Source organism: Prionailurus viverrinus, chromosome D3 (assembly GCF_022837055.1).
Source record: "Prionailurus viverrinus isolate Anna chromosome D3, UM_Priviv_1.0, whole genome shotgun sequence".
Lineage (NCBI taxonomy): Eukaryota > Metazoa > Chordata > Mammalia > Carnivora > Felidae > Prionailurus > Prionailurus viverrinus.
In genome coordinates this window covers 24,277,747-24,301,381 of record NC_062572.1, presented here as the reverse complement: position 1 = coordinate 24,301,381, position 23,635 = coordinate 24,277,747, and the positions used below count along the sequence as shown (strand labels likewise).

The window sequence follows — 23,635 nt, the reverse complement described above, 5'->3', positions numbered from 1 at the left end:
TGCTGGAGGACAGGAACAATATTCCTTAGGGAACAAGAGCTGACATCCCGATAGAAGGGGTAAGTTGGTGTGGGTGAAAGCCCTGCCACTGCCACCTGCTGCCTGAGTGATCTTGAACTCCCTTCTCTAAGCCTCAATTTCCACATCTGTAATATGAGGAGAATAATAGTATTTTACTTACAGGATTGTTTGAAGGCATGCGTGCAGTGGACCTTTATAGAGACTTAGCCCAGGGCCTGACTGTAGTAAGCACTTGGTAGACATTAGCTTCTCATGTGATCACGAGTTGGGGGTGTGGGAGTAAAGAGGAAGGGTCCCACGCTGGAGGCACTACAGATTTTCTCCTTTAATCATTTTTATTTTCTTTGAATCTTCTTCAGGTTATCCACACCTTTGTAAATGTAGGCTCTCTTGACTCCAGAATTAGTCTAAATATAATGAGCTTTGTCCTACACCATATTTCTGTTTAAGGATCTTTTTTTGGTAATGTGATCTTTTTTTTTTTGTAATGTGCTATATGATTGATCTCTTGATGTCCACTGTGATAACAGGATTCTTTTCTGATTTCTGCCATATTTGTTTTCTGTTCTTTTGTCCCCAGTGTGTCATTTTTCTCTGTTCTTTGTTTTTGACGACTTCTCCAATTATTCATGCTAGTTTTGCATTTTGTCCAAGAACATTTTTGGCGCTTGTTTATTTTTAATTTCAGAAGTTAAAGGCATTTGAGGTCTTAAAAACCCAGAGTTGAGTTTTCTCAGAGCTGCTAATCTTTTTAGCCAGCTGGTGATGAGGCTTCTCTGGTTTGTTACAGGATGATGTGTGCCATCCTCCTGTCTTTGCTTTGTCTAATTTAGATTCTAAATCCACATGTTTTAGTAAATTTTTAGCACATAAAAATTTATTACCAAACTGGTGCTGACCTCAGGGGAAAAAAAAATCTTTAATCAGATCTTCAGTCACCAGTGCGGAGACTCAAGGTGCTTATCCCAGCCTAGAAATCACTCCGGCCACCACTAGGTGGGGTCAGAGAACATCATTTCTAAAGGCATCGGGTCCTTTTTCTCTTCCAGCCCTCAACACTATTTGACTTTTTGCTTCTTTGCAAAAAAAAAAAAAAAAAAAAAAAAAAGAAAAAAGAAAAAAGAAAAGAAAAAAGAAAAGAAAGACTGAGCTTTGGAAAAGTCACAAAAGCTCCCTGTGAGTTACATTACTTATGGTTCCCCCATCCACCTTCCCAGTTTCAATCTCCTAGTTTTAGGCGTTTTGATAATTTGACTTTCAGATAAAACTTAAAACTGAAGCCCAGAGTAATTACTGAACTTATCTGAACTGATCTGGAGTTTTAAATTCAGCAACAGTGTCTTTATCTAGTGTCCTACTCATATTGACTGGAGATTAAATCAGTCTCATAAATATGTTAAAGAAGTCTTCAACCCACAGTTGTCCTCATCCACCTGCAGACATTTTTACCAGCCCTGTATGCTCCTACCTATACCTTCCAGTGTTGTTAAATCAGTGTCCTAATCACTGACCACTGTGACAGGTCAAGCTAGAAACAGAACCCGAATGTTTACAATTTCTTTCTAGGCTAGAATTGGGGTTCTCCATGAGCTCGTTTGCACGGACGGATTATGCTCCAGCTGTTTTGCCAGGAGCTTTTTTGAAAGAGTGTGCTTTTAAATACAAACTGTAATTTTTGTGATATCCTGGGGCAGGAGGAGTTAATCGGCTGGATAATACTTAGTCATGGGTTGTGTTTCGGTCTTCTAGTTTGTTTGTTTGTTTTTTGATATTTATTTATTTATTTTGAGAGACAGCGCGCACATGAGCAAATGTGGGGGAGGGGCAGAGAGAGAAAGAGAGAAAGAGAAACCCAAGCGAGCTCCATGCGGTGAGTGCAGAGCCCGATGTGGGGCTTGAACCCACAAACTGTGAGATCATGACCTGAGCTGAATTCAAGAGTCAGATGCTTAACTGACTGAGCCACCCAGGCATCCCTCAGTCTACTAGTTTTACCTCATGTTTAGACATTTAAGATTTTGCTCTGTGTCTACCTGCACCAAGTGTTTCCTGTTTGTAGCTCTCTGCAGAATTATTATTCTCAGTATTTCAGCATTTTGTGATTATTGACAATTGCTGCGTATCAACAGTGTGCTAGGTGCTAAAAAAGTTATTTTTCAGTAACATTACAATGACCATTTTTGTTACATTAGAGAGTTTATTATTTTTTAAAAAATTTTTTTTTTTCAACGTTTATTTATTTTTGGGACAGAGAGAGACAGAGCATGAACGGGGGAGGGGCAGAGAGAGAGGGAGACACAGAATTGGAAACAGGCTCCAGGCTCTGAGCCATCAGCCCAGAGCCTGACGCGGGGCTCGAACTCCCGGACCGCGAGATCGTGACCCGGCTGAAGTCGGACGCTTAACCGACTGCGCCACCCAGGCGCCCCGAGAGTTTATTATTAATATAGCTCTTGATTATTAGGAGTAAGGAGCACAGTAGCAATGGCAAACCCTGAGTAAGGAGAAAGAATGTAGAAAGCACACATAAATTAAATGTTAAGTGTCATTTACATCCCTGAAAATGATTTTAAGATATAGAATGGAATGTTAAAGGATTAAAAGAAAATTATTATAACAGTGGAAAAAGTGCTACATGGTTTATACAAAACCATCTCAAGCTCATAGACTCAGAGGGTGTTAATCCTCAAAGACCACTTGATGATTGTGGAAGCTGAGACCCAAAGAGGTTAAGTGACTTTCCCAACACAGCAGGTTTGGGTGTTTTATAGCTATTTGACAAGGCTATGATTGCTCTCATGTTGTGAGCTAAATTCCAAAGATAGAGATTGTCTCCTTTGCTTTTGGGGGACTCTATTGCTTTTATAGCACCATAACTGTATTGTTTCTTTTTGCTCTGTCAGCTGACTTTGAAATGCCTCATCTTTTTTCATAGCATCATAAAATCAGGACCTTGCACAGAGGTCATAGGAGATTGACAGAGAAGAAACTGAGGCCCAGTGGAGTTGCATGGCTCACTCAAGGTTATATATAGGCTTGTGTATGGTAGAGGTAGAGTTTAGGATACAGATCCCTTCTCTGGGTTCACTGCTGCTCCCATACCCTCTTTCCACTGTAGTGGGAAACATGCCAGAAGCTACAAACATAAGGACTTTTTTCCCCCAGAAAACTATAATTCACTTAGTTTTGAAAGACTTAGAGTTTAAAACCTCCATTTTGTGGCTTCCCAAGGTGCTGTGATTTGTTTCTTAGTAGTTTCTTTTGTTCTATGGAAATTTTTCTTGGTTGGCTCTCCAAGATTTGGATTTCTTTGCCAAGGTATTTTTAGAGAAAAGAAATCAGTGTGTCACCAAAGGGGGAAAATGTATACCTTAAGGCCCAATTATGCAATTAGAATTTTAATAAGGAGTATCATAAATTCTTGCTTCATTGCAATCATTACTTAGAGAAGACTGTTCTACTCAGAAGCCTCATCTACTTATCATCATCATTATCATCAACATCATCAGCCAACCACAAGCACTTATGGAGTGGCCACAGGTTATGCAGTACTTGCTTGTGTTCTGGGAGACTTACAGCATGGTGTGTGTGTGTGTGTGTGTGTGTGTGTCTGTGTGTGTGTGTATGGTGTGCATACTAAACCTTGCCTTCAAGGAGTTTGTGATCTGTAAGACTGGAGGAAAGATGGATCTTGGAGAAAGACAAACACCTCATTTTCCCCGTGTATATAAAGTACATACTGACTCATGTACCTGGCGTTGTATAGGGGAAGGGGACAATGGTGAGATAAAGGAATGGACCTTAGTAAGGTCTGGTTCTGGATAAGTGGAAGCAATAGGTTTGCTGACTTGGGAGGGCACAGGCTGGGTTGTAACAGTCAGGGTAATTGGTTGGAGAGAGGAAGTAATTGGTGGAGGGCCTTTAAACCATTAATTTAAACTTTTTTTTTTCTAATTTTTTTTTAACGTTTTATTTATTTTTGAGACAGAGAGAGACAGAGCATGAATGGGGGAGGGGCAGAGAGAGGGGGAGACACAGAATGGAAGCAGGCTCCAGGCTCTGAGCCATCCGCCCAGAGCCCGACGCGGGGCTCGAACTCACGGACCGCGAGATCGTGACCTGAGCTGAAGTCGGACGCTCAACCGACTGAGCCACCCAGGCGCCCCTAAACTTTTTTTTTAAAGGTTTATTTATTTTTGAGAGAGACAGAGATTGAGAGCACAAGTGGGGAAGGGGCAAAGAAAGAGAAGGAAAAAGAGAATCCCAGGCAGGCTCCATACTGCCAGTGCAGAGCCCGATGCAGAGCTCGAACCCATGAACCATGAGGTCATGGTCTGAGCTGAAGTCAGACGCTTAACCAACTGATCCACTCAGGCATCCCTTGAAACCATTAATTTAAATATATTTGGCATACTAACAGATGACTGGGGGATTAGGAGAGGAAAATTACTGGCTGCGGTTGATTATGGCAGAAACTGACAGGCAAGAGGTTGGAGGTGGTCTTTTTTGCAAAGAGGTTTTTGCCCAGATTTAGATGAGAAATATAGGGGTTGTGTTTGGTAGAACAGAGAAGTTGATCTCTTTTTTGGAGTGTTCCCTTTTCCCTTGTGTTGGGAAATAATGGCTGATTAGGTGTGAGGTGTCCTTTAATCATGACAGGAAACGGCTCAATAGTTTTGCAATTTCGGTTCATGAGACACAAGAGCCCACTTCTGTGGTGTGATGGATGATACCACACCTTGAGTCTGGGCACGTCAGTTTTACACCTGCATTACTATACTTGTTTATCCTCTTTGATTAACCAGAATAGATTAAAAAAAATTTTTTTTTTGATGTTTGTTTATTTTTGAGAGAGAGAGACAGAGTGCAAGCGGGGGAGGGACAGAGATAGGGAGACGCGGACTCCAAAGCAGGCTGAGCTGTCAGCACAGAGCCCTATGCAGGGCTCAAACCCACAAACCATGAGATCACAACCTGAGCTGAAGTTGGACACTTAACCACCTGAGCTGCCCAGACACCCCAACCAGAATAGATTTTAATGGAGCCCATTATTCACTTACTGCACAGCAAAACCATTGTTACCACTTTTTCCATTGTGTTTATCTTGTAAGTATTTGGTATCTATTTGGTATTTGGTATCTATTTTTTTTCAAAATGGACAAATAGAAGTTATATTTAGATTAGCATCTTAAATTCTTTAGACTTTTTAAAAAATAAATGTTTATTTATTTTCAGAGAAAACAAGAGCGTGTGCCTGCACATGCATGACCATGAGAGGGGCAGACAGTGAGGGGAGAGAGAATCCCAAGCAGGCACCATGCTGTCACTGCAGAGGCCAACGTGGGGCTCTGTCTCACCAACCTTGAGATCATGACCTAAGCCAAAATCAAGAGTTAGACGCTTTACCAACTGAGCCACCCAGGCGTCCCTCTAGACTTACAAACTGGTTCTTGTAGGCCAGCGATGACGGCAGAAGTCAGTTAGGGGTAAATGCTAAGAGAGGAAATCACAGTTATCCTTGGTTTTCCATTTCTGAAATAGTGGTAAACACATGGCCCATGTCCTGAGCCTGGGGAGGCACAGTTCCTTCATTGCTCTATCTGCAAGGGGGCTAACTTTTTGACAGTTTTTATGGCAAATACTAGGGCAGCTTGTGAGTTAAACCCTAATAAGCAAATGCTGGGTTTGTCACTTCTCTTTCATCTTCTGGAAGAGACAGCTAATCAAATAGCATGCCTTGTGCGGCTAGTCCCCCAGACCTCTATGAAATGGAATGTTGTTTTCCCTGGTTGCTTTTTCCAGATTTGAGTCTTCTTTATAAAGCCAAAGTTTCTCTGTTGTCTTAATTCTTCAACACTTCACAGATGGTGGCCAAATTCAGTTCTCTTTCTTTAAGAAAGTTGTCATCTTCTAACTGTGGCCGTTCCCCATCATGCAGCTGGTTTCCTACTGACCCTCCCCGGGTTTATCAGTGAGTAAGTGTGATTGTTGGTGGCTGCATGACCCAGAGAAAGCAGTGGGATAAATGCAATGTGAAGTGTCGAAAGTAAAAAACAAATGGTAGTTTTAGGGTTGTGAGTCTAAACCTGGCCAAGGGATGTTATTCATAACATTTCCCCAGTTAATAGACCCCAATCAGCGCTGTAGGTTATTGGTGCCAGTTGCTTCCTACAACAGAGAAGTGCTATGTTCCTGCTGTGGAGGGTGAGTGCTTAGTGCTATTTACCTAAAACATTCTAGGTTGATAAATTACAAGCACTTCACTTTGGGTAAAGCTCATAAATCCCGCCCCTACAAAAAATAACAAGCTGACAGCACTTAGTCCCGTTTATAAAGTTCATACGCATCTATCTTTGATGCAGGCACAAGTATATATCTATGAAATAGCACTGCAGCCTGTTAAAGTAATGGGAGAGCACAGCCACAGAGCGAGCAGCATTGTCCTTCCAGGCTCACTACCATCAGCCCCTCTGCTTGAAGGGCACCTCGAGGACAAGGCTTGCAGAGCAGGAGCTTGCACACCATGGAGTCCAGATTTGTGCTTCTTCCTGCCTTCTCCCTGCAGATCACCTCTCTCACTCCTGCCGCCTCCCTTTTCCTGTCTGCAAAATGATCGTCTGCCTGTTAGCGTCCCTGCTCTTCATTAGGCCGAGATGAGGCACAGAGCTGTGCCGATGTGTGGGGAGCAGTTTGAACACTTAGGCCAGGTGGAGAGACATGGGCCTCAGTGAACACTAAAGCATCTGTTCTGGAAAAAGGACAGACCCTAACAAAAAGACCTTTAAGTAGTGTAAGGGCAAAGCCTGGAAGGCTTATGTGCTATCAGGTATCAGAAAAGGAAATATTTTAATAAAAAAATAAATATGAGACTCATCCCACTGGCCGTGGGATCTTCTTAGAGATCTGGCAGGTGTCATTATGGGATGCATGGCTGTTTGGAACCTGTGACTGAGCAACCTGCTTCCTAATCAACTTGTGGAGAGTCCGAAGTGTCACATGCATCGGGCGTAAGCTGCCTATTCAGTACCGCATTGAACATTCAGTACTGCAGATAGTGTAATTATGCTGCTTGTCAGATACTAGAAAAGTGCAAAGAACATTCCTTCACTTTGCAACAGCTTGGACCCAAGTGGCAGACATGCTGTTCCCTCTGGCTGGCATGACCTCCCTTTCTTCAGCCCCTTCACCAGAGTATCAACTACTGCCTGGCTTCCAAGACCCAGCTCAGACCGTGTCTCCTCAGGGAAGCCCCTCACCCCAGGCCCCCAGGCCCGAGCTGTGTTTCCACAGCACCGTGGTCTGTTAGCATTTACCAGGTTGCATTTTTGTTATCTGTTTACCTACCTGTCTTCCCTGTCAGACATGAATGGGGACAGTGTCTTGTCCTGAATTCATCATTTATCTCTTGTGCCGAACATAATGACTAGGATGTAATGGGTGCTCAATAAGTGTTTGTCAAATGAGTGATAGCATGGTTAGCTCGATGAGAATTGATGGTGCCCTTTCTGATCTGTCATCCATCATCCATGGAGTGAAACAGGACCAGGAGGCTTTACATGGCACCACTTGAGAATGTAAGGAGAGGAGGTGGGATTAGAATGAATAATGACCACCCTTTATTGAGTATTTACCATGAGCGGGGCACTATATTTACTAAAGTATTTAGGCTTTTAAAATATATTAATGTACTTAATCCTTAGATTAATCTGCTAAGACAGGGTCTGTTTATTATCCCCATTGCGAAGCACAAGGAAGTTCAATAACCTGCCCGAGGTCACACAGTGACAGCACGGAGATTCATACTGATGTTAGACAGCTATCTATCTGTGCCTCTTAGACTGGTTCCTGGAAAGAATTAAGCCCTAATGTACAGAGGCATCCATCTTAGGTAATGATTCGACTTCTGTATATCTGGAATGATACGGTTATGTTTTCTCCTTGGGGAAAAGGGAGAAGACAGTCACCCGGATAACTTTTTGGGTTCTGTGGTTAAAGTGAGAGAGGTGGAGTTAGTTGACAAAGAATTGGTGTTAGGTGGCAGTTTGGGTCCTTGCAGAAGCACAGCAGTATTCTCCAGTCAAACTGAACTACAGTGCTTTCATTTCCTACAAGGACCATCTAAGCTTTTTTGCCTCTAGACCTTTACATATGCTGTTCCCTGTGCTTGGATCACACTACCCTGTTCACTGTTTCTTCCTCAAGCCCGGTCTTCACTTGGCTCCCCTCTCCCACCATGAGAGTTAATTTAGATGCCATTCTTCCCTGCCCTCGAAGACAGTGTCCCTTCCTGGGGGTCCCTATTGTGGCACTCACAAGTGTTGTAGTGCTAGAAACCACGCTTGGAGTTGATTATTGTGTGTAGGGTGAGGGAGGTGACTGGCTCATGTCCTAAGCTCATTTTGTAAGAGCAGAGACTGTTTCTTTTGTTCCTTATTATCTTCTGTACCTTGAGTGGTGCTTGGACACAAGGTGTGTTCATGAAATATTTGTTGGAGGAGTGGATGCGTGGCAGCTAATTTTGCTTTACGTTTTTGAACCTTGTTTTTGTTTGTTTTTTTTTAATATTTATTCATTTTGAGAGAGAGGGAGAGAATGAGCTGGGGAGGAGCGGGGGTGGGGTGGGGAAGAATCCCAAGCACGCTCTGTGCTTGTCAGTACAGAGTCCAGTGTGGGGCTTGATCTCATGAACTATGAGATCATGACCTGAGGTGAAATCAAGAGCCAGATGTTTAACCGACTGAGACACCCACGTGCCCCGAGCCTTGGGTTTTTGAAGTAGGTGAGTCTTCTGTTTGACACCATTGTTTACTGTATCTTTTTAAAATTTTTATTGTTTTTTTTTTAATGTTTGTTTATTTTTGAGAGAGAGACAGAGACAGAGTGCGGGAGGGGCAGGGAGCGAGGGAGACACAGAATCCAAAGCAGGCTCCAGGCTCTGAGCTTGTCAGTACAGAGCCCAACATGGGGCTTGAACTCACGAATCGTGAGATCAGGACCTGAGCCGAAGTCAGAGCTTAACTGACTTGAGCCACCCAGGTGCCCCGTTTGCTGTGTCTTTTTTTTTTTTTTTTTTAATTTTTTAATGTTTATTTACTTTTGAGAGAGAGAGAGAGAGAGTGTGAGTGGGGAAGGGTCAGAGAGGGAGGGAGACATAGAATCCGAAGCAGTCTCCAGGCTCCGAGCTGTCAGCCCAGAGCCCGATGTGGGGCTCGAACTCACAAGCCGTCAGATCATGACCTGAGCCGAAGTCAGATGCCCCACTGACCCAGCCACCCAGGTGCCCCTGCTGTGTCTTTTATGTACAAAGTCAACTGGGCACTGTGGGCAACAGAGAGATGACTGATGTCACTATTGCTCTGAGGTGCCTCCAATCTTAGGAGACACTCATGTTCAGATCACGTCACAGCATCAGCACAATGCAGTGGATCACTGATAAAACTGTAAAAAGGGACACGGTCACATTCTGGTGAGTCATCTGGCGCCAAGGAAGCCCATTCACAACCCAAGACCTCCTTTTACAGAGTGCCATGGGAATCACCTGGAACAACTGTAACCAGTGGTTCTTGTTTGTAAAGAAGTAGAAACCCAGGGCTTCTGAGTGGCTTAGTTGGTTAAGCATCCAACTACTGATTTTAGCTCAGGTCATAATCTTACATTTCACGGGTTCAATCAAGCTTTGCGTCAGGCAGAGCCTGACCGTAGGGGGACTGCTTGGGATTCTCTCTCTCCTTCTCTTTCTGCTCCTCCCCTGCTTGCATGCTCACACACTCTTCTCTCTTTCTCAAAATAAGTAAAATAAAAGAAACCCAAATTAAGAGGACTAAACAAGTCTGCATACACTTAGGGAAGGGCTGTTGAAAAGTGGAACCTCATGTAGGTACACAACGTGTTGGAGGTTAGATTGAACCCAAAAGAAGAACCTTTTCTTCTTCTTTTTTTAATGAAATGTTGATTTATTTTTGAGGTGGGGGGTAGGGCAGAGAGAGAAGAGAGAGAATCCGGAGCAGGCTTCCACTGTCAGCACAGAGTCTGATGTGGGGCTCGAACTCCGGAACCATGAGATCATGACCTGAGCCGAAATCAGGAGTCAGAGGTTTAACTGACTGAGCTACCCAGGCACCTCCAAAAGAAAAACTTCTTAATTACTTTATGATAGAACATTTGATTTTATAAATAGAGCTAATAAATTGAGTTCAAAAATATTTATTAATTTTTGAGAGAGAAAGAGAGCATGCATATGCGTGAGCTGGGGAGGGACAGAGAGAGAGGGGGACAGAGGATCTGAAGAGGGCCCTGTGCTGACAGCAGTGAGGCTGATGCAGGGCTTAAACCCTCGAACCATGAAATCATGACCTGAGCTGAAGTCGGACGTTTAACCCTCCGAACCACCCAGGCGCCCCTGAGCTAATAAGACTTTAAATCAAATGTATTTAGGACATCTCTACCTGGTTTTCTCTGACATGGTAACTTATCCTAACAGTTGTTCACCTATTCCCTCTGAAACATGCTGCTCCTCCTGTATGCCATCTCTCCTCTAGTGGAACCACCTGCTGTTCAAGCCAGAAATGCAGGTGTCCCTCTTCATTCTTGATCCCTCAGTCTCTACCAGCACTCAGGTGCCAGCTCTGGGACTGCCTTCTTTCCAATTCTCAGGCTGTCTTCTCTCCCTCCCACTGCCTTAATCAAGGCGGGAGTTGGCCTCCTTTCTGCCCTTCTTGATTCTAGGCTCCTTTCCTCCAACTTATTGTCCGCCCTGTTGATGGAGTGCATTCTGGAATGCTGATCTGATCCCATTACTCCTCTGCCCCAGAGCCTTCAGTGACTCCCAAGACGAGCCACCTGGCCCCACATGGCGCCCCAGTCTCACCACGCCCCCTCTTGAGTTCAGGCTGTCTCAGCTCTACCAGATGACTTGCATTTCACTGAGATTATCATGATTTTCTTTTTTAAGAATTCTTTGTCTCTTTCGTCTAACCCTCATTTGTTCTCTCAAAGGTGTCTCAAGGACACCTTTTCTGACTTAGGTCCTTGCTTGTGTCTCCCATAGGGCCCATGCATCCACCATTTTGCGTCCTCAGTGTCTGGCATTTCTGGGCATATAGGATGTGCTCTGTAGTGCTTGTTCAAAGAATGAGCTGTAGCAGAGGCTTTAATTCACACTGAGCTGTAAAGGAGCAATATCTGGCTCTTCCCAAGAATGGGTTTGGTTTCAGGGCGGGAGAAGAGTGTTAAGACACGTTTCTTACTGGAAAAGGTGGTTGGGGAGTGCTGGTGGAAGGCAAGACAAATGGAAAGGCTCCTAGCAGGAAAAGAGGCCGTTGAGAAGCTGAGGAGGTTGCCTACCTTAGATCGCCAGGAAAAAGGCCAGCGTCTGCTTCAGAAGGCTGCTAAAGAATCTGTGACTCGGTTTCCTTATTTATACTTAAAGGGGAGGGGTCTACAGTAGCTAATGACTCCGGCTCACATCCAACACTGACATTCTATGATCCTTAGAGTCAAAGTTAAGAATCTAAATAAGACACTGTGAATTGGTGTGAGATTTCCCCCCCCTTCTCCTCACTTTTTTGCAAGCTTCCTGAAAACAAAGACGTCTATTTGCATTCAACAGGGGTCGTTTTGCATTTTAAAAACAAAGAAGTAGAAAGGAATGCAGGAAAACTGCTTTAATATGATACTATGTTTGAGAATTTAAACTCCACCCCCTCTCCCCCCAGTCAAGAAATTCACTATTCTCAGCTTTGGTTGAGATGTGCTGCACGTCCCACTTGCACCCGGGTCCTCCGTGGCAGAGCCCGGCCCCTCCGTGGCTGTGAGTTATGGCAGCCTGGGAATCCATACTGTGATCTTCCTGGCCCTTAGGTGTTCAACTTCTCCAAGTTAATGTCTGTTCTTTAGCCTTACATTATCTCCTAGAAAGGTAGTCATTTATAATTTATATACTATGTACCGGCTTAAAATAGAGACAAGAGGATAATCAGCATCCTGAAGCTCCTAGCTTTCCAAAATAACATTTCTTCAGTGAAGTCTGCCTGTAGGAATTAAAACCTGCCTTGAATTAAAAAATCCTTTGTGCTGTTGTCAGACTGGGGAATGGGTGTGCCCGCAAGCGTTTAGCAAGCCTTGCAGAAGGGGAAGGCCATCATTTTTTTTTTTAAATAAAACTTGTCATTTTATTTTATTCTACTCAAAATAATTTCTAAAGACCTCATCCTTTGTAGTGTTACAGGGGTCTCACTAAAGTCACAGAGAGGAGATGGGGCAGAGCTAGAAGGACATACAGGAGAAGTGGCCCCCGTGAAGGACAAAAGCCATTTCATACCTCAGCCACTTGTCTGCTGCGGTTTTGGTGCCCTTCCATCTGGGTCGCTACTTTGCTCTTTGACTGTAAACATGGAGAATGGATGGGCTTTCCTGCTGAGTACCTCCCAGAGAACACACTGTTCATTCATATATATTAAAAATAGAAGACCTACTTGAAAAATGCTCTGTACAATCAGGTTTTAGCAAGAGCCAATCAGATATTAGAGGTCTAACTTATTTTTTTCCTTCTTGCTTTTATAACCTGTCTCTAAACCCTAACTTTTTCTCCCATTCCTTTTCGTTATGCATCTTCCATGTGCCAGGACATTGGGAGAAGATTTCTAATGAGGGCTGGAGAAGGATAGATGCTTCTGCAGTCCAGTGGTCTTGTCCTTCGGGTGTCTGGCGACTTTGCATTTGAATCCCAAGATTATTCTTACTGTGACCTCCATGTCTGTGATGTGTCTCGTGTGCTCACAACTGTCCCTGGTGTACAGTTGAATGTCCACCTGATACCTGGGGGCCAGCAGGGGTGGGGCTTGGGGGCAAGCAGCAGCTGAGGGGCTTGTAAGGGAACACCCTGGGTGATTTAACTTGGAAGCCACAAGGTGGCAACATTTACCAAGCGGCTGGGCATTTTTTCCCCTATTAAGATGTTGAACTTGCTTTTCCATTTTCTGAGATTGAAAAGCCGAGAAAAGGGTTTAGCAGCCATTGCTTTAGGTCCTTTTGAAAGTGAAGCTGTAGGTTAAACATGCTGCAGTTTATTGGTGTCTGTTCATTCCCTGGGTTTAGATACCGAGAATTTGAAATTGCTCCATGTGACCATGGGTGAGTCACCTCTCCTTTGGCCTCAGTTATGCATCGGAATAGGAAGGATGTGTAGTTGGGCTGACTGTACGTGATTTATGGCTTGGGTTTTAACTTCCTCCCCTGTATTGCTTTAAAAAAAAAACTTTCAGTAAAACTAGTCTTTATAAAACAAAAACAAGAAAACACTAGCTTTTTATCAAAGGACACTGTCATGATTTAAAAAAAAAAATCAACGACTGTGGCTTCCGACTTCAGCTCAGGTCATGATCTCATCATTTGTGAGTTCAAGCCCTGCATCGGGCTCTGTGCGGACAGCTCAGAGCCTGGAGCCCTTTTTGGATTCTGGGTCTCCTCCCACCCCCACCCCACCCCTCAAAAATAAATAAACAGTAAAAAAATTTTCTTTAAATCAATGACAAAGTCTCAAAGAAATCAATGTCCCTAGAAGCTAGCCATCTCCCTGGGTTAACTCAAGAGGCTAGACTCTCCTAAATGAGGATGCTTATTTACCAGCTTTCCTAAATTAGCAGCTTTGGGGATATTAAGATCTGTAAGGAACTGTCCAAGGGAGGTATTGTGTATGCTTTGCAGTGATTAAGCCATTAAGCTCTAATTGGTATTTTCCCACTCATGGTTTTGTGTAGGAAGCTTTAAAATTATTTAGGAATTCTGTGCTCATCAGCCATCTTAGTGCCATCCCCACATTTTGGCACCTGAGAGTAGGGAGTACAGAGAAAACGTTTTTGTTCAAGTGGATTATGACTTTTTGCTCACGCTGCCCTTCCTTATTGGTCTGTTATATTGCAGATGAAGTGGAAAGGGAAGGACCTCTTTGATTTGGTGTGCCGGACCCTGGGGCTTCGGGAAACTTGGTTCTTTGGACTGCAGTACACAATCAAGGACACCGTGGCCTGGCTCAAAATGGACAAGAAGGTTGGGCTGGAACTTGATGAAACCAGTGAGGCTGGTGTGTGCTCTGGTTTTTCCCTGAGCATGTGCCTAGCTTCTTTACTCATCATGGGGCATTATGGATGCACAGTAGAGAAAGGGACATGTCCTGAGTAAGTCATGTAGAAAACAGGTTCTGGAGATGCCACAGGCTTTCTGCCCCTCACACGCTCTCCTAGGTGAGCAGAACCAACGAGCATAAAACTGTTGCCATCCCTGGCTTCTTTATTCATTGTCACCAGGCTGATTGCTTCTGGCTTTATGCTATTCAACTTACTGAACCACTAGTCAGGCTTTATGAATAAAAATTACTATTATATTATTATGCCCTTTTTTTTTTTTTTTTTTTTTTAAATACAGTTTATGTCTTTGAAAGATTTGCTTGGGACTCATGTTCTTTAGGGAATGTTTTTAAGTCTTTTCAAGAAACACTGTGGCCCAACTCAATTTAATCATTAACACGATCTAAAGAATAAAGAGTGCCCTGGTCCCTGTGGTGAAGACAGAATGACCGTTTTGTCTTAAGTCTTTATGATTCTCTGGGGCTTCTGAGGCCTGGATGACAAGTTGGGGCTCCCGGCAGTTCTAATGTGGCTTAGAAATGGATATTGCCTAGGGAAACTGCCTTCTGCGTGGATTCACATGTGCACACAAAGCCACACTTACCTACTTACCTGCCTATCTAACCATGAAGACATTTGGGAACAGGGCCATCTGCTTTTGTTAGTAACTCCTAAAAGACCCCTAGATCTCAAAATAAGTCAATGTCTAATTCTTACTCCAAATGGTACCCCTTGCAATTGATTTTATCATCTGCTGCATGGCATGATAAACAATGAACACCTCCTGTTTTTTACAAGTTTGACTCTAAGCTCAAGTGTTCAAATTGTGTTTCCATATGTACACAGTAATCTGAATCTTCGTTGTTGGGATCTCTGCTGGTTATAAATTTCATATGGTAATTCCCATGATCATGAGCATTGAAGGGCCACCACATGCCAGTGTCAGTGAGTGTCCTAGATCTGGTTTATTTTGGATCTCCTGGGCACTGCCACCTGGAATTTGGACAGGAGCATGAAGAATGATCTATCAAAGACAGCAGAACTTTGTGTATCTTTTTGTGATTCTCAGCAAAATAAGTTTTAAATCATATCTGAGTGTTGGCCAAATGGATATTAGATTGGGGGCATCAGGAGCCATGGAACCTGCTGCTCAAAGGAAATAAATTATGACACATGTTAATGGAGCCTTGTAGCCTGTCACATGGCATGTTTATGTCCTGAAATGAAATTCATTCTGGAGAGCAGATGGTTCAAGCTTTTCAGTGGGTGGATGAAATTGTTAGAAGATTAAAGGCAGTGAGGTTTACTGGCTGCACTCAAGTATTTTGTAGGGCATCTCTAGAGGTTCCTTGAAACAAGGGTTGCCACAACGGACACATTTCACTTTTGTTGCTCAGTTAATGTTCAGAGGATTTCACAAAAATAGAGTTCATCATCTCTAAGGTCCATCCTGATCTGGACCTAAATGTTGGGGGTTAGCAGTAACAAAAAGAATATAGGAAGAATCCACTAGTTTAGAAAATTAAAAAGCCTTCAGCCTACTGTAAAAGATAGTGCCCAAGACCTTTGAGTTATAAATTTCTACTTTTTAACTATCTCTGTGGCCTTGAGAACATCTGTGCCTTAATAATCTCAGCTCCTCTCACCCATTGGGGATATTGATTAATTTGGTTCAGAAACGCCATGTGAGGTGAATATTACCTCTTGTTATAGATGACTTCATGAATGCTTCAAACTGTAGGATCATAGCCTTTGGGAAATGTGATGAATTTAGAGAGGGAAAAATATTTATACGCTCCCTGCAAAGGGATGGTGGCAGGGGAGGAACAGGTGCCAACATACCTTGTTCTTCTTTTGCTCTGTAATTGTGCAGGTGCTGGATCATGATGTTTCAAAGGAAGAGCCAGTCACCTTTCACTTCCTGGCCAAATTTTATCCCGAGAATGCCGAGGAGGAGCTGGTTCAGGAGATCACGCAACATTTATTCTTCTTGCAGGTACACCAGTCTATGCTAGCCCTGTTTATTCTGAGAGAACTCACCCAGGGGTAGTTGCCGAGGCAGCCTGGATGACCCCCACAGTGTTGACCACAGAGGTCTTGGCATTGTGAAAATGTCCTGCCTCTGGGAAGTCAGACCCTTTGGTTCCATAATGGGAAAAGTCTTCAGAATAGAACTTGTACTTGAGTAAGGAGAATTGGTGTCAGAGAAGATTGCAAAAATAGGGTAGTGAAAGAACGGGTACAAGTAGCTACCTGGCTTGAAGTCTCTTTGAAGATGGATCCTATTTTCTTCTAAGTGAAAAGTACTTAATTGTTACAAAGGAAGTCCAAAGAGAAAGTCTTGGAAAGAGTAATTTTTCCAAAAGTTCAAAATTTGCTGTCATTAAGACAGGACTTCAGAACTCCAGTGAGTTGGAGTTTAACTCCATGTGACTAATCCCACACGTGTGGAACTTCAGGCATCGTGCTTCATGCTGCCCATTGTATGTAAATGTCTTATCCCTACTCCTTCATTAGAGTATAAGCCCTTTAAAGGCAAGGCTCACTGAATATGCAGGAGGCATTCCGTAAGTAATTGCTCAACCGAATTGAAGAGATGAGGAGCTCCATGATTATGGGTTCAAAGACTGCTAAAACTGACCATCTAGGGGCGCGATGAGTAGGGGTTTGTGTGAGGATGAAAACCCTGTCAGTTTTGCTTGTGTTCTTACCGCTTGATCAGAGTGCTGCCCCAGTTTCATGGTTAGTTGCAGTGATTGGTGGTGGAGCTGCTTGTGTGCCCAGAGATGCCCGCTGTCGGTAGATCGCACAGGGGCGTTAATTACAGGATTTCCCAGAAGTAGACATATGTATGGGCTGTCACATAGTCCTCCTATAATTAGTTTGAGCCTCAGATTGTTATGTTCAGTTAATATTAAGTTAAATGTAATAAAACCCCCAAATAATTTATTTTCCAAAAAAGGTTTGCCAAAAAAAGTGTATATAGATGTACACACACCTCCCCCATCCCTAACATTTTCCTTCAAAGGGAAACCCTTTCAGTTTTTCTGTAGTATGGCTTTTTTTTTTTCCTTTGAAAATAAATCAGGGATTAGAAAGTTACACTGCTTTGAATAAAACCACATAATGATCTCCTAGGCCCCAGAATGTCCTAGTGTTATAGAGATGACTTTCTTGTTAGCATTTAGAAGAAGTGCCCATCCCTCTTGTGACTTTAGCTTCATTTTTCCTCATATTGAAATGTTGGAGCGTTTTCGTGGCTGAACAAGGCAAAATTTACTACTTTTATGAATCTGGTGACTGTTGACATCTGTGAAAAGAGAGTTGGCTTTCCTGTTGTGTTTATTTCAGTGAGGCTCTCTTGCCTCTATGTCTGGAACATCACACGCTGCACCATTCTAAGAAATTAAATGCAATGAGATCCGTTAATTCAACATTATGGCTTAAGAATTATATTTCCTGGACCTCACATGTGCTTAAAAGTTTAATCGATCAAACTTTATTGCTTCCTTTTTCCTTAGAGCAGGCATTTGGAAAGTGATGGGTTTTTTTCCTGCAGTCATAACTCAGTGGCCTTGCTGACTTTTGTCTTGTGTTAAGACTTTAAAGTAGACTCCCATTTCCTCTGGTGCTGCGTGTGCTCAGCAAGTGGCCGAGGCCACAATCACCACCAGAGCTGCCCCTGACACTTCTGGAATTCACAGCTCCCCTCTGTCACGGTCCAGATATCAGTCTCTGTTTTAACCATGGAAGTATTTTTCCTCTTCAGCATTTTTTTTTTTATGCGTAGTCATCTTACCAATAACTTCTCAGTGACTGAACTCCCAACCTGTCTGCAGCAATAAAAAAAATTGTACCCTTTGTCAGAAAATCATTAACAGGCTGGTTTGGCAGGCCTCATTAGAACACCCTGCAGCCATCTGCTGTGACCAGCCTGCACAGCTCACTTCCACGCACACAGCGTCATGTCTCCCTTGTTGCCTCTTTCAGGTGAAGAAGCAGATTTTAGATGAAAAGATCTACTGCCCTCCCGAGGCTTCTGTGCTCCTGGCTTCTTACGCCGTCCAGGCCAAGGTAGGCTCAAAGAAGAAAAGTGCCTTCCTCCTTGGCATTAATGTGTGTCACAGGATCACTCCAGTCTTTTGTTTCTTCAGGTTTTCTAGGCTTCAGAGACACTTTCCCCAGAAAGGAAGTGTTTAGGACTTGGGCTGGGGAAACCACTGTCACTGTCCCAGGTTCTGTATAATCTTGTGAGAATGTGTGTGTGTGTGTGTGTGTGTGTGTGTGTGTGTACAAGTGTTAAGTGTACGCTTATGATGAATTGTCTGTGTAATCTCATTACGCACATGTGGTTTATTGCAATCACTGGACCAACCTTTCTTTTTATGAACCAAGGAAAATGAATTTACTGTCTCCAGTTTGGGCCAAACTATAGCATTTAGGTCAGAAAGGCCCAGGTCCTTATTCCAGACTCATCCTCTGAGGACCAGCAGCCCTGTGTGTGGGGACCCTGCTATAGCCTAGAGAATGCCCTACTTCCTTCACCCCTGATGGGCATGCTAGCTTTGCTCATGGCTGGTACTGCAGGCTGTTTGGCACCCCAAGCCCAGTTGAGCTGTGAGTGAATCATTCCTAGAGAAATCACTGCGGACTGGGAGGGGGGTGGAGGAGACCACCGCTCTTGTGTTTTGACCTCTCTGTTTTCATAAGACCAACTACAGGGTCAATCAGGAGTGCTTCATGTCCCTCAGATACCCCACTTCAATCACATAGCTTCTTTTCTTGGTCCTACTGCTTCCCACCCCTCCCCTGCAGTGTAGGAAGAGGCCTCAGAATTGGGGCATCTTCATTACTTTTATGATTTTGCGTAATCTTTTCAGTTTTTATTTTCCTTTTTCGTTAGAGGTGTCCATAAAGCCATTTCCCTGTAGTGTTAAGAAAATTAATAAGATACTCTTAACTTCTTAGCCCACTTTTCTGGGGGGTAGTTTAATACAATTTCAGATCAAAGCCAGGAAATGACTGGCCTATCATTTGGGAGGGAAAAAAAGTCTGTTCATGTTGGTCAGACTAACAGAAGTACCAGAATCAATTCAATCATTTGATGCCTCGGCTAATATTTGCTGAGTGTTCACCAGGCCTGAGGAGTGGGTTGTTGACTCTGTCACAGATACAGACACTACAGCGAGTATCTGCCCTTTAGCGATTTGCCCAAGGGCATTCGGACAATCTTGGGTAAAGCTAAGGGCAGAATTCATGGCTTTGGGATTGTGTTTTGTGCCTCCCCTATTCCACTGCCCAGAAAAATGAGTAATTGAAAAAAGCAGAAAATGGGCCTTGATTCAACTAAAACATATGCTTCCTTTTATGCTTTGATTAAGAATATTAATAACAGGAAAAATGTGTCCTTTCAATCAGTATTGCCCTGACAGTGATGAAGCAGTCATTGTCACTCTCATCAAATGTGAGTACTTCCTGGCCCAGAACCGAGTTCCTTTTTAGCACGCTTTCTCTCCAGCTGAGAGGAGACCCAAGCTCTCAAGGACACTACCTCTCTTTGAAGGGCTTCAGTCTCAAAGGCTACATTTCCTTTACATGGATTTTGGGCCACAAATTCAAAGGCCACCTGTGGAAAAAAATAACTTTTCAGGGAACCAGCAGATGTTTGCTTAAACAGATTTCACTGTAGGAAAGCCCTACTAATTTGGATCCTACTAATTTAGAGATGAAAGTGATTCACAGACAGCATATGTGGTTCATATGGAGGAGGATGTTCTAACTGTTTTTTCCGGTGTAAATTTTCATGATCTTACAAATAAAGGTAATCTGTGGCTTCAAGTCTGCATTCGAGAAACTAAGGATTATTATCACATGCTTCCAGTTTCTAGGACTGTTGGTTAATATTAAAAAAGATATCTCTGATTACAGTATTAATAGGATCTTACATGCCTGTAATGTTTTACAGTTCTACAAAGTGTTACACACGAATATTTTGTGCAATACTCAGTGTAGTCTTTTCCATGAGCCACAGCTTGAGAGGATTATGCCCGGTTTGCAGATGAGGAATTTAAGGCTCAGAAAGGATTAATAATTTGTCTGAAGTCCTAATACTTTATGTTAATTCTTTTTCAATGGAATTTATAGCCCACTTCTTGATGGACAAGATTTGAAGCAGAGTGGAACTGGAGACTAGAGCCGGGATGAGAACCCTACCATCCGGGACGCTTAGCTCAGCACTCCACTCTTGCCCTCCCCTTGTAGCGTGTGAGGGATGTCTCTGGGTAGCACGCACTGCCTTTCACCAAATTCCAGATTCATTTATAGGGTCTAATTTAGTCCAAACTTCTCAGTAAACCACACTGGTTTCCTCCATCATATTCAGTTTGTTTTCATCCTCAACCTTTCTGAAACAGAAAGGAACTTTAGAAGTATGGTGCGGAAAACGAATCAGGCTCATTAACACATGGAATGTAATTATGCACAAATGCATTCATTATGGTATTTCAGCTGTTGGAATGATATAGACAGAGCTAATTCCACAGCATCAAGAAACAATTACCCTCAAAGTATAAATACAAATATTAATCACATGGTTCAGTTAACAAGAACCATATTTCTTGGTTAGAGTTTGAGTTATGTTTGAATCGAAAGTCTGGGCTTTTTTTTTTTTTTTTTGTCGTTGTTGTTTTGTTTTGTTTTGTTTTGTTCGGTCCAGTCACGTGACATACCAGACCATCTTGCAATGTTTTAAGCCACCTGTTGGATTCTATACTGACAACTTGGTGTTTGAAATGTGTTCTTATTAAAAATGACTTTGGGAGATCGTGGTATGTAATTTACCAGTCTTGCAGTGCTGGCCTGCAGACTTCTAGTGTTCAGAAAGAGAAATGGATGGTGGGAGAGGAGGCTTACCGTTTCTTGGTACTCTTTGATGTCAGTTAGGGAAAAAGAGTGCCAAAAGGCAATTGAGTTGGGTATATGTACAGTGTAGGTGGAAAGTAGCAAGAGTTGACAGTAGCAAGCTGGAGGGGTATGTCTGTAGGATGCCAGATCAGAAAGGGTCTTGACTTTATTGTGTGGGTGGTACAGAGACAGTGAAGGGTTTATATTTTAGATAGATCCTTTGGTGGCTATGGGAAGGCCATATTGGAGTGAGACAGGTTTGGAAGCAGGGAGACCTGTTAGAAGGCTGTGGTGGTCATCCTGGGGAGAGGCTCTGAGGCTCACATCTGGGGCAGTAGTCAGTTGGATGGGAAGAGACCAACTTGAAAATGTCAAAGAGGCAAAAGTTGAATATAAATGATGTTGTCCTTCACACACCGCCCCCCTTTTATGGCTTATACTTTTACACATTGATGTTTTTTCCCACTCAACATTGATTTTGAGATGTATCATGTTGTATGTGTGGATGTAGCTTGTTGGTCCTAATTGCTGTATGGTGGCCATTGATGAGTAAACCTAATTCATTGATCCATCCCCCTTCTAAGGGAGAGGTAGGTTTAGTTTCTCTTTTCCCCCTTCCGTTATCAATAGTGTTTTACTGAAGATCCTTTTATATGAATCTTCGTGTACATGTGCAAAAGTTTCCACCTCTTTTTTTTTTTTAAAGTTTCCGCCTCTTAAGGTAGATTTCTACAAGCAGAATTGTAGATATATCCTTGAACATAAAGAACTCTTGAGTGTATGAGAAAAAGCAGAAAAATAGATACAAAGGGCATACATACTTTATAGAGGAGAACACGAGAATGGTCAGTAAATAGAAAAAGATGTTCAATCTCAGTAGTAATCAAGAAAAAAAAGCAACGCTAACATGCCATTTCAAACCCAGAAGGTTGACAACGATTAGTAAATAGGAGAGAAGTGTTGTCTGAGCTCACATACGGGCAGAAAGGGACTGTGAATTGGAATGATCTCTGTAGAGCAATGGGTGTGATAGGAGCCCATCAGGTGAGGGGGTACCCCTTCCCCGAAATTCCCCTTCTAGGTGGCTACCCCAGAGGACCTCCTGTACACCATGCCCTTTTTACTTAAAACTATCAGAACAGATCGTCCCACTTCATTTTTTTTTTTTTAATTAAAAAAAAATTTTTTTTGAGAGACAGAGCATGAGCAGGGGAAGGACAGAGAGAGAGGGAGACACAGAATCTGAAGCAGACTTCAGGCTCTGAGCTGTCCACACAGAGTCTGATGTGAGGCTCGAATTCACAAGGTGTGAGATCATGACCTGAAGTCAGATGCTTAACTGACTGAGCCACCCAGGCACCCCTCGTCCCACCTGATTTTTAATGTTTATTCATTTTTGAGAGACACAGAAAGGCAGAGTGCCAGCAGGGGAGGGGCAGAAAGAGGGGGAAACAGAATCCAAAGCAGCCTTCAGACTCTGAGCTGTCAGCAGAGTGTGACGTGGGGCTCGAATTCACGAACTGTGAGATCATGACCTGAGCCGAAGTCAGATGCTCAATCGACTGAGCCACCCACTCACCCCTTCCCGCTTCATTTTTAAACTACTGAACAGTATTTCCTGAAAAGGAGGGACTGTGGATTACTTCAATATGTCTTTATTGGTAGATATGTAGGTTTGTTTTTCTTTCTATTTAAACGAATGCAGTGAACATCTTTGAATATGCCTCTTTGGGCACATATGAACAATCTTTCACTAGGATAAATACCAAGAAATGGCATAACTGGGCTGAAGGATAAGAACCTTTAAAATTTAAATAATGCCAAGTGAAAGAAGCTGGACACAAAAGGCTGCCTATTGTGTGATTCCACTTATATGAAATGTCCAGAATAGGCAAATCCATAGAGACAGAAAGTAGATTTAGTGGTTGCTAGGGGCTAGAAGGAAGAGGAAATTAGGACTTAACTGCTAATGGGTATGGATTTCTTTTTGGGATGATGGAAATATTCTGGAATTAGGTTGTGGTGATGGGTGTCCAACATTCTGAATATACTAAAAACCACTGAATTGTATGCTTAAGATGGTGAATTTTTGGTATATAAATCTATCAGAATAAAAAACATTAAATATATATGGCCAAATTGTCCTCCAAAAGTCTTGTCCTAATTTAACTTTTAAGAACAGTGTGTGAGGGGCATCTGGATGACTCAGTAGGTTGAACATCTGACTTCAGTTCAGGTCACGATCTCATGGTTCTGGAGTTTGAGCCCTGCGTTGGGCTCACTGCTGTCAGCACAGAGCCTGCTTTGGATCCTCTGTCCTCCTCTCCCTCTGCCCCTGCCCTGCTTACGTGCACTCTCTCTCAAAAATAAACAAACATTACAAAAATTTTTTAAGAAAAAGAACAGTGTGTGAGAATACCTGTTTTTCTACATCCTCATCAATAGTGGATGCTATCAGTCTTTTAAATTTTTGCTAATCTGACAGAAAAATAGGTGTGTTTTTTTTTTTTTTTAAGTTTTTGTTTCCTGATTACCATGGGGCTGAGAATCTTTTCATAGATTTATTGGCCATTTGTATTTCTTTCCTC

At 42.9% G+C, this 23,635-nt stretch overlaps 1 protein-coding gene across 6 annotated transcripts in view; it reads left to right on the top strand.

Moving 5' to 3' along the window:
• Positions 1 to 23,635, top strand: part of NF2 (NF2, moesin-ezrin-radixin like (MERLIN) tumor suppressor) — an 81,521-nt gene that overhangs the window by 14,984 nt on the left and 42,902 nt on the right. For all 6 annotated transcript variants that reach the window (XM_047827380.1, XM_047827377.1, XM_047827378.1 and 3 more), the window contains exons 2-4: positions 13,942 to 14,067; positions 16,018 to 16,140; positions 18,135 to 18,218. In XM_047827380.1, coding sequence (XP_047683336.1) covers positions 13,942 to 14,067; positions 16,018 to 16,140; positions 18,135 to 18,218 — 333 coding nt within the window. The remainder of the gene's footprint in view (positions 1 to 13,941; positions 14,068 to 16,017; positions 16,141 to 18,134; positions 18,219 to 23,635) is intronic.